Source organism: Eurosta solidaginis, chromosome 3, assembly GCF_040869045.1.
Source record: "Eurosta solidaginis isolate ZX-2024a chromosome 3, ASM4086904v1, whole genome shotgun sequence".
NCBI classification, from domain to species: Eukaryota; Metazoa; Arthropoda; class Insecta; order Diptera; family Tephritidae; genus Eurosta; species Eurosta solidaginis.
Window position 1 is genome coordinate 88,112,644 of NC_090321.1, and position 11,382 is coordinate 88,124,025.

At 37.2% G+C, this 11,382-nt stretch overlaps 1 protein-coding gene across 4 annotated transcripts; it reads left to right on the forward strand.

Moving 5' to 3' along the window:
* Window positions 1-3,743: 3,743 nt before the first annotated feature.
* Window positions 3,744-11,106, forward strand: LOC137244112 (T-complex protein 1 subunit eta-like). Of its 4 annotated transcripts, none has more exons than XM_067772675.1 (11): window positions 3,746-4,064; window positions 4,492-4,630; window positions 4,692-5,166; window positions 5,231-5,440; window positions 5,501-5,730; window positions 5,788-6,104; window positions 6,158-6,449; window positions 6,505-6,683; window positions 6,739-6,872; window positions 9,474-9,858; window positions 9,918-11,106. In XM_067772675.1, the coding sequence occupies exons 7-9, from the start codon at window positions 6,283-6,285 to the stop codon at window positions 6,828-6,830; spliced, it is 438 nt and encodes a 145-aa protein (XP_067628776.1). In that variant the 5' UTR covers window positions 3,746-4,064; window positions 4,492-4,630; window positions 4,692-5,166; window positions 5,231-5,440; window positions 5,501-5,730; window positions 5,788-6,104; window positions 6,158-6,282; the 3' UTR covers window positions 6,831-6,872; window positions 9,474-9,858; window positions 9,918-11,106. The 4 variants fall into 4 exon arrangements, 3 of the variants coding, with proteins under 3 accessions (XP_067628778.1, XP_067628776.1, XP_067628777.1); XM_067772676.1 differs by having other exon boundaries at window positions 3,748-3,936; window positions 4,565-4,630; XM_067772677.1 differs by having other exon boundaries at window positions 3,744-4,630; window positions 6,180-6,449.
* The last annotated feature ends 276 nt before the right edge of the window (window positions 11,107-11,382 follow it).

Sequence of the window (11,382 nt, forward strand, 5' to 3'; positions counted from 1 at the left end):
TAAGAATCCGGAAACAAAAATTTAAAATTTAATTTCTATCATATCATTTCGGTTCAAATTTTCATATGGTTGTATTTTGCCAATTTTTTGTACACACTAATGCAGAAAGGTGTTGGATGCACCCAGGGTTATTTTCACTAATCGCGGCCAAAGGCCGCCAACACAGAAAGATCTTCTGTGCAAAAAAACATTGCATCGGGTCTCATATTTCGGACCCTCTCTGGGCCATTTTGTGGGTTTTTGTAAATATTTTGCGACAGAAATAAATATTTTAATTTCCGCTTTCGAATCCTAAAAACAGAGATCGAAACGCGTCTTTTGATTACACCTTTGATAAGAGTTAGATGGTACACGGGCTCATAAAATGTTACCAAAAAAAACAAAAAATTTAGATCCGGTAGTTAAATATTTTTTAACCAAACAATAATCAACAATTTTGTGCACATTTATTGAAAAAACAACGTTTAAACGAAGGATTACATTGAATAACTTTTTGAATTTATGGAGCGATATTCCGAAGTTGGACGAGGCTGGCCGCAGTTCGGATGTAGGTGAAATTATGCGAACGTGAGTCCCATTGATACTAATCACTACTCCTGGGCATCATGTTTTAGAGTAAAATACAATTTTTGCTGTTTGGGTTTTAATCCACTTCGCACAAATATGCTCATCAATAATAACCAGTCCAACACCAAAATCATTTCCACAGCATATTTGATAGCTGCCATCAGCAAGGAATCTGAATGTGGCGCATAATTTTAAAATAGGGGTAAATCCTTTCCTCGAAAGCGTTTCTGGAAATGGTCCTTAATTTTGTGTAGTAATGAGTAAAATGCTTCCTTTCAAATCTGCAAAATAACTTCATTTGAAGCTCATCATTTGTCACTTAAACAGTTTCTTACTTGGTGCTTGGTAGTTCCAAGGGATTGGAATGATCACGCGAATGTTTTCCGTATTCGCGACATGTTAATCACCAACATTTTCGCCATTATAAAATAGATTTCATATCATATAATATCTGTAATAACAAAATCACTTTTGCAAATGCTTAAATTTTCGCCATAAATTGATCAACTGTTCATTTATCTGTCAAATCATCACTTTTTTAAGTAGGCAGCACCAATTCAACTTCAACTCAAACAGGCATGCTTAACCAACGAAACGATATCATTTCGTTACGATAATCAACGTTAATAAACGAAACGAAGTCATTTCGTTTCGTTTATTAACGTTAAGATCGTCAAATTAACGAAATGATTTCGTTTCGTTTTCTGCCATATCAAAACGAAATCAAATCGTTTATGTTGATTATTAATTTCAAACTTTGCTGGCAAAGCTGATTGATGGCGGAGTCATTAAAGGTGAAAGCATTAGCCAAGCTGATTGCAACTTTTCTCATGAATTTTGACAGTACGAACATTTCTCAGAGTATTTTTGACATTACCACCAACGAATTACACAAACAAATTACATAGAGTTTGTGTGTGTATGTGCGCTCGTTGTTGCCACCTTACGGCTTCACCATGGCTATAGCATTGCCAGCACAATTCAAACATAAAGTATCACGTTTTCGTTAACGTTTTTAACGTTAACGAAAGCTTTTCGTTTCGGTTAAAAACGAGATACAATTTATCTTGATAATTTCTTTATCGATAATATTTCGAAGTGTTTCAACGGAAACGGTGGAAATTTTTTGATAAACGATTAGCTTAACGTTAAGGTGCATCCCTGAACTCAAATAAGTTGTAATTCGTAATACCAAACAGGCGTTGAGTTGTCTGAAAGTTGAGTTGTTTTAATTACAACCCAACTAATACGCCAATTACACGGCTCAAGTATCCTTGTGCCAATTACCAATTTGCACAAGGATTTCCCCGGTGTGTGCACTGGTTGCGTTATTTGCGCAAAGAACTGCGCTAAAATCAAAACGATTTTGATATTTACGCATGTCTGCAAATATTGCACATGCTTTTTTCTTCGTGTGTGGTAAATCTTACACAGTTTACCTGGGGTTCCTGATAATATAGCATCAGTAATTATTGCTTAAAAATGTTAATATCGAAGGCGCAAGGACCATCTCTAGCTTGTAACAGGAATTCACACAAATTCAATAATAAATAATAATTTTTTTATACAATTAGAACACATGTTTCATTTGTTGCGCTAGTTGAAAAATGAATATTGTGCAGTGCTGCAATGAGTTGAGCTGGTCTTGCAATTAAAATATATATTTTATAAATACAATGGAAAATAAACGCTTCTGTGCGAGTTTTTCGACTTATACCGTGAATTACCAGCACTGTGGAAAATAAATAGTGAATTTTTATACAATTAATGCCTTTTTTATACAATTAAAATACATGTTTCATTTGTTGCCATGGTTCAATTATGTACAGGTTGGCTCATCTCAGCAGCTGATTTTATTTATGTCATTGCATGGTCGAAGGGATTGTCAAAAGGAGATGGCAAACTCAAAATGAAACTAACACATTGGCAACATTTTACTTATGCGGCAGTTAAGCCGTGGTTACTCACGAACGTACGTAGAAAAAACGTGTCAGCTGACACGACCTATCTTATGAGTGCGCAATGTAAACGAAAACTCACCGACGTGCAACGCCCGTACGTACGTAGCCCGGAACGTAGAAATCAAAACAATTTTGATTTTTTCCGTAAGAACGTGTCAGCTGATCGCTCTCTCACTAGACAGAGTTGCCTAGTAAACTTTTGTGCACTAATTTTTGACCGTTTGCAATTTTATGCAAAAACACCTAATTAAAGTTTGAAAAATTGTGAAAATAATTCGAAATAATTATGTAAAAGTGCTGATTATAAATATGTAATCTATTTATACTTATTTAATATGTATTCCGGCCTTTTACAATATCAAAAATTAAATTGGAAAAAGTTGATGTTTCCATAAGCATACATGCAAACTGGTCAATGGCAACAGTGCTTTGCTCTAAACAATACACACACAAATATGTTATGTACATGTACACAGACGCACACATTGATTCCTACGGGCTTGAGAGTTCGGTCAAACGTGCTTCGTACGACAAACGTCCGTACGTACGGCACACGTCGGTGGGTAACTGCCGCATAACTCACGAACGTACGTACCAAAAACGTGTCAGCTGACACGACCTATCTTATGAGTGTGCAATGTAAACGAAAACTCACCGACGTGCAACGCCCGTACGTACGTAGCCCGGAACGTAGAAATCAAAACAATTTTGATTTTTTCCGTAAGAACGTGTCAGCTGATCGCTCTCTCACTAAACAGAGTTGCCTAGTAAACTGTTGTGCGCTAATTTTTGACCGTTTGCAATTTTATGCAAAAACACCTAATTAAAGTTTGAAAAATTGTGAAAATAATTTGAAATAATTATGTAAAAGTGCAGATTATAAATATGTTATCTATTTATACTTATTTAATATTTATTCCGGCCTTTTACAATATATAAAATGAAATTGGAAAAAGTTGATGTTTCCATAAGCATACATGCAAAATGGTCAATGGCAACAGTGTTTATCTGTAAACAATGCACACACAAATATGTTATGTACATATACACAGATGCACACATTGATTCCTACGGGCTTAAGAGTTCGGTCAAACGTGCTTCGTACGACAAACGTCCGTACGTACGGCACACGTCGGTGGGTAACTGCCGCATTACACATACGAAAACTGCTAACCCTGCAAAAATCGTGTGACCAAAAACGCACACAAACACACGAATTTTTGACAGGGGTGACGATTTGGAATGAAAAATTCTTCAAATGAAATAGCATGTTGACAAATTTAGCTTTCCCACAATGTATCGTGCTCTCTCGCACCTATTATTTTTATAGGGATAGCAAAATACGTAATTTTTGCGTGCAAAAAAATTCGCCATTTCTAATTCAGCAGAGACAGCAAAACATTTGGTGGTCGACAATTTTTTCAATTTTGAGAGTTTTAAATGGAATATCTCCGGAAATATTTAAAATTAACAGGGAGTTCTCCAGATCACATATATATATATATATTTTAAAGCTCGCAAACTTATAATTTAAAAGTAATTTGGTGTTAAAGTTTGCAAATTTCTATAGAAATTTTATATGTGTATACGTATATATATGTGGCAGCACAGCTTTGTAATGTCATCAATAAAATATATGTATATATATATATATATATGTGCATGTTGCTACAAAAGCGCAATTGAATTAATAAAAACATTTATAATAAGTGAAAACAATGCAAAAATGAAATGTGAAATATACTAAAATGTAATTTAAGTTTACCGTTGCCAGTTTATATAGATATGTACATATGTGGATTAAGGTTTTGAAAGATATGTAAATTGTAATTTAAAGTTCTATAGAAATTTGTTAAATTTGCAAACTTTAACAAGAAATAACTTTAAATTATAAGTTTGCGCACTTTAAAATATATATATTTGTGATCGGGAGAACTCCCTCTATTCTAAAATTTTCCCAAAGTCTTTAATATACAATGATTTTTGCTGTTTATTTCGACAAAAATTTTTGATTTGATTTTTGTGCTCATCGAAAGAATTCACAATTATATAGCACCATGCCGCGAATAATAATAAAAGGTGGTGTGTGGAGAAGCACTGAGGTAAGCATTTGACGCGACTGGTTACTCTTGGCCGTTTATTAACTAAATTGATAACTTTCAGGATAAAATCCTCAAAGTAGCTGTAATGAAATATGGCAAAAACCAGTGGTCACGTATTGTATCACTGCTGCATCGCAAATCTGCCAAGCAATGTAAGGCACGCTGGTACGAATGGCTTGATCCTAGCTTAAAGAAGACAGAATGGTCACGCGAGGATGAAAAGTTTTTGCATTTTGCCTAATTAATGCCAACACAATGGCGTACAATTGCGCCGATTATTTCAGAGGGTTAACTGGCACCAATTGTTCACACCAAATTGTTAGGTACAGGATTCGCCACGGGTAGGTGAGGTTGGCAATCACAACCCCTTGAATCATTTTGGTCGGCAGGTATGCCGCGGATATATTCTTGGCACTTGTTATTGATGGCTTTTATGATGCCACCAACACAACCTGGACAGACGCCAATGCTCAGTCAACCACCCCAGCCGTGTCAACCCCCAATACCCGGACACGTCCGGACGTCCTGTTTATAATGTATGCTAATACAACTAATAATTTACAAATTTGCTGATGATTATTTTTGTGTTATTTTCTTTAGCAACCACCTGCACCTGTTACTGATAAATATCAACAGCCGCAACAGTATGCTCAAGCCCAACGCCGTTTAGATCCCGATAAGCGTTATCATTGAAAATCAAAATAGCGCTGGTGGTGCTTTTATTACTAATGAACAGGGTTTATTACCACCATTGGTGACCACAAAATATGTGGTAGAAGATCAGGGTAACTCCTCGCCACGTTACGTTAGGTATCGATAATCGAAATTAATGTTTTGTTTGGCAATTACATTGATCTTTCTTCTTTGCAGGTCGTCTTTGTATTGCATACATGCAACAGCTGATTTATTAAAAACAACAGTTTTGTCCATTACACTTACCGCCTCACCAATGGCACGAACGGTTGAGGGTGAATATGAGCCACCCATTGTAAATTTTGGTGAATTGGGTGCAATTAGATCTAATCGTTGCAAGGCTCAATAGCAACTTGTAGATGCTGGTCGTCGTTTCCAATGTCTAATGTGTAAAGTAACAAGAGATGGTAAAAAAAATCTTTCCCTTTTACTTGTGTTCATTGATCCATATTTTTTCTCAACAGTGCCAACTGCATATTTCCAACATTTGGGCCATACCGGACAGCGTGTCGATAAATATGAACGTCCTGAACTTGTATTGGGTACATGAGTATTTGTGTAAAAAATGCTTGGGTACCGATAGCTCTCATGGTAAACCTTAACTCATATCCACATCAATGCCTCGCATTCAATTGGGTTCACGTAGTATGGACAAGCATATTGTTGATTCCAGTGGTAAGGCCACAATTTCAAATGATGGGGCAACCATTATGAAACTATTGGATATTGTGAATCCAGCCGTAAAACTCTAGTAGACATCGCCAAATTTCAAAATGCTGAGGTAAGTTTTTTGTTATATTAGAATGTGTAGAATAAAAATGTTTCTCTTATCAGGTCGGAGATGGCACCACTTCAGTAGTACTTTAAGCAGGTGAAATCTTAAAACAAGTTAAACCATATGTTGAGGAAGGCGTGCATGCACGTATCATCATTAAAGCTATACGTAAAGCATTATAATTATGCATGACCAAAATATGACATGGCTGTACATGTGGAAGCGCCAATCAAAGGAGCAACAAAGTGCTTTATTGGAAAAATGCTCTGCCACAGCAATGTCCTCCAATGTCCAAGAGTATCAGAAAATTGTTAATGCTGAATGGCGTCGCCTGTACAATAAAATAGGAAAGTAAGGTGCCAATGTTGTGTTTTTTAAACTAACAATTGGTGATGTTGGTACACAGTATTTTTCAGATCGTGAAATGTTCTGTTAGTGTACCAGAAGAAGATTTTAAACGTACAATGAAAGCTTGTGGTGGAGCTGTTATGACTACAGCTAATGATATTAATTCAAGTGTTTTGGGTCAATGTGATTACTTTGAAGAACGTCAAGTTGGTGGTGAACATTTCAACATTTTCCAAGGTTTGATAGTGGGTTTGACATTAACTTCATTTTTATAGTTTATAATTATTTAAAGGTTGCGTTAATGCTAGAACATATACATTGATTTTACATGGCGGTGCCGAACAATTTTTGAAAGAAACTGAGCTTCGTTACATGATGCTATAATGATTGTGCGGCGTACAATTAAACATGATTCTGTTGTTGCTGGTAAGTCAAAATACAAATTGAAAAAAATTTCTAATCTTAAATTGTTAAGTAAAATTATGAAAAGATTGTGTCCAACTCCGGAAGAAAAAACTATAAAATTTGTGTCAGTGAAATGATAATTATTGCTTTTGGTTGTTATTTTGAGCCATCGTCATCGAGTTCCTTCTGATCGTATATGCCGGTTCTTTTGCATTCTTTTACATGCATAAAGTGCCGTTTAAGCCTTCCTCACCCTCTCCTCCACGTTGAGCTTCCATGACAGCTTACTGTCTAGGATCATTCCTAGATATTTTGTGCAAGGTTTCCCCGTAGGGTCGCCCCTCCTAACTTAGGCCTGGTCCAATTAGGGACCTTGTACCTCCTTGTAAACAAGACCATATGCAACGTCATCTGCGTAAACCGTAAGTTTTTGTGGTCCCTCGTAGAATCCCTAAGCAGTTGGTTAATGACCAGCGTCCACAGCAGAGGTGATAGCACCCGGAATGCCCCTGTCCACTAATTTCGTGGCCGCGTACAATCCCCATTGCGATGTAATCTTACTGCATTTTAACATGCAGTCGATCCATCTGGGTAAGGCTGGATGTACTTTAACGTAATTAAGACCATCAATAATCGCCCATTTAGAAAGCCCCGGCAATGCTTAAGAAGACTTCTAGAGCATATTCCTTATATTCCAGGGCTTTTTCTATGCTTATTACCACCCTATGCAATGCGGTGTCTACTGACTTGCCTTTGGTGTACGCCTGTTGTGTTGTGGAGAGCAGCTTTTCATCCACGTTGGTTTTTATGTACACATCTATCAGCCTCTCAAAGGTTTTGAGCAGAAATTATGGGTCTATAATCTTTGGGATACACGTGACCGATCTTCCCCGCCTTTGGTAGGAAAGCTACACGAGCAGTTCTCCAAGAGTGCGGTACATGATTCAGTTTATGCACCCATCGAATATTATTTTAAGCCATCCCACGACCACCCTACTTGAAACTTGTAGCATGGCCGGACATGTACCATCTGAGCCCGGCGATTTCACCACCACTACGAGGTCCTCAGTAGTGTAATTAGGCAGCATATATGAATGCAGCTGTTTCCTTACCATTACTACAGCTCGCACCCGTCCTTCCGTTTGCGCATAGTAAACGCCAAATCCGCGCGCGCTAAGTCCAGAACCCTTTCCTCCCGATGGAAGCCACGGCTCCTGGATCAGCGCGTTAGGAGGAGGAGTTCGCTCGACGCCACTTTACTGTGTTGGAGGTTTATCTGTATGACTTGCAGTACCAATGGGCTGCTTGTTCCCCTCCAGCACCTTCATCGTGACGTCGTCGTCCTCCTCTAGCCCTTTTGGTTTAGAGCGTTCGAAGCCCCCTTCAGCCTCAAGTACCTGTTGTGCCGGGTGTTCCTCTGTGCGACTCACACCACCATCTGGCTGTTGGTCCCCTTCTTACACATTCGGGGTGACGTGGGCTACCTCCACCTGTATTTTTTCCCTTAGGCTTTTGAGCTCCTTTTCGACGTCCACCGTGTTAGGACTTTAATACCCGCGACTTCTTTTCCTGAGTCGCATATACATTTTGCCTGTACCTAAGGACATTTTTCCAAGCTGCGCGTACAATATATCCTCCGCCTGCTTGTTTATTTGGAAGATGTATAACTAACCTTCGTCCGTACGCCGAGATACAGTAAGGACCTTCGAATACTGTGTCGGTATGTTCGGATTCTGATTCTGCAAAAGTCGCAGTGTATCCTCCGACTTCATCACGCATGGTATCCATACCTTAACTTTTGTTACCTTGGGGATTTGCGCTTTATCCACCATCTCAAAACGAGCGTTCGTGCCCTGCCTTTGGAGGTTTGGAACCACTTCCTCCAGCCATCGCAAGCTCGCGATCTAGTCGCACGCTATCATCTTCATACCATTATACCATCCCCCGAATCAAAGGTTGGAAGGAGCTTACTTGGTTATTCCCGCATCATCTTAAGCATTAAGCTAATAAGCTCCTTTTCTACAGATCTGGAGATCGGCTAAGACCTCACACCAACGACGATTTTCGTTACAATTGCTAGTGCATGCTCTCCAAGATGTAGATCCTGATCGAAAGTCACACCCAAAATTTTAGCGTGTAAGACAGTCGGTAGGGTAATGCCATATGGTCGACTTTTGGCGCGATCATGTTTTAAATAAGGTCACCGATGATTTGGTTGGTGACAATATCAGGTTTCGCGAGGCGACAAAACTGGAGAGATTTTGGAGATAGCTGTTTATTTTATTACAAAGCTCATCGATGTAGGAAACAATAGCATAGGCGTAGAAGCAATAGTGACTCCTGGTGGTAAAGGTAGCTATTGATATGTAGAAGTTAAGCAGAAGTTTGAATATGAGTTTTTTAAGTTATAGCAAAAAAAGCGTTGAGGATTTTTAATATCTTACCAGGTACCTTCGTACATTTTTCTAAGAATGAAGAATAAAACCTATTCAAACTCAATTTTCACCAGGACAAAGCCGCTGAGACTTCGCTATACTTTAACATACAATACGTTACCCCATTTTAGCACAACTATCATTTTTTGATTTTATTAAATTTTATAAAATGTTTCTTCCTCTACAGTTCTATTTCGGTATTGGATGGTAAATATGGCTTTCGCATTTTCTCCATCAATAACTGTGAAAAGGTGGAAGAAATCTATGCGTGTAAATCTCACATATTATCTTGGTCGAGCGTTTCTTCAATAGCTCTCTAGTGGTGATGGTGACAGCAGAGAAACCCAACTGTTTACAAATGTTACACTTCAAAAAGAATCAAAATATCTGCCATTGCGTCTACGGCTCAAATACCCACAGTATATGAATGAATCGATTGCACCTAATTGTCTGCCTAACGGATAGTATACATATTCATCAAATCGAAAATATTGCACCAAACGAACTGGGTCTGAATACTGAAAGAGTACACATATTCAAAATCGATGAGGACGCTGTGATGATGGTATAGGGTGAGTTGTTGAATAACATACGAAAACCACTTTAACCCATCTATATATTTGCATTACAGCTAAAGCGTTACAAACAGCAAAAATTGCTGGCGCCAAGCAATTGGAAAAGGCAGTGAAGCTTTCATCACACCGTACGGATGGTGTAAAGTTAGAAACTGCTGTTGTAACAGCTGCCACCGACACAACGGTCATCTCTACTTCGCCGAGTAGCGGCTCGTCCGACTATCTATCGAAGACAGTATAATCATATCTTTTGCCAACACAGGTTAGCGATGTGCATGCACAGGAAATGATTTCAATTGGAAAACAAAAATCAATTAAGAGAGTTGATTTATTATTAAAGTATTTACTTTTCTTTGTATCAACAGTATTAATTTAAGTTGCAATATCACGTACATATATAATAAGGGATGTGATACGATTGCTGTCGGAATTAGATTTGAAACCAATCAATACTCCTGCTATGGGTTGTAGAATTATTGTTTAAATAATTAGATTTAGAACAATAATAAGTCTGACTTAATTACAAGTCGTACATTTTTAAGTTCATCAATTATGACAGCAATCGGATTCCACGACACCTTTGAATATTCTTGATCTGAAAAAAGAGTAAACCTAATCTGAATTTCTACTAAGCTTTAAGTTGTAGATTATTCAAATAATTGGAGTTTTTTCTAAAGCTTAAAATTATTTTCTGCTCGCTTAGAAAAGATTTCAATTGGAAACAAAAATCAATTAAGAGAGTTGATTTATTATTAAAGTATTTACTTTTCTTTGTATCAACAGTATTAATTTAAGTTGCAATATCACGTACATATATAATAAGGGATGTGATACGATTGCTGTCGGAATTAGATTTGAAACCAATCAATACTCCTGCTATGGGTTGCAGAATTATTGCTTGAATGATTAGATTTAGAACAATAATAAGTCTGACTCAATTAATAGTCGTACATTTTTAAGTTCTTCAATTACGAGAGCAATCGGATTCCACGACACCTTTGAATATTTTTGATCTGAATTTATACTAAGCTTTAAGTTATAGATCATTCAAATAATTGGAGTTTTTTCTAAAGCTTAATATTATTTTTGCTCGCTTAGAAGAGATTTCAATTGGAAAACAAAAACCAATTAAGCGAGTTTATTTATTATTAAAGTTCTTCTGTTTTATATGAACTGGATTAATATAAGTTCCAATTTCATGTACATATATAATAATATTGAAAATAATAAATATTGAAAATTCAATTTTTTTGGTTCATATTTTATTCATATGGCTGCTCCAGGTAGAGTAAATCTGCAGGTAAAATTCACGTTATATGGCGGTTATATAAATGGTAAAACCGCAGTATAATTGATTGTCAAATGACTCGAAAATGTAGAGTGAAATGACGGAAAAATGACCGCCATTTGACGAGCATTGTGACGTGTGTGAGCAGCACAGTACTATGCTCACATCCTATAGGTGGGAGCGGAATGCACTATCACATTAATAGGAACGAAACGGAAAATTTGGTCACAAAA

What these genes read in the sequence shown, in the direction of transcription:
- LOC137244112 (XM_067772677.1), top strand. Translation starts at nt 6,283, where the DNA reads ATGCATGACCAAAATATGACATGGCTGTACATGTGGAAGCGCCAATCA. An exon ending in CTGTACAATAAAATAGGAAA is followed by an intron (nt 6,450 to 6,504) that starts GTAAGGTGCCAA and finishes GTTGGTACACAG; the next exon opens with TATTTTTCAGATCGTGAAAT. An exon ending in ACATTTCAACATTTTCCAAG is followed by an intron (nt 6,684 to 6,738) that starts GTTTGATAGTGG and finishes AATTATTTAAAG; the next exon opens with GTTGCGTTAATGCTAGAACA.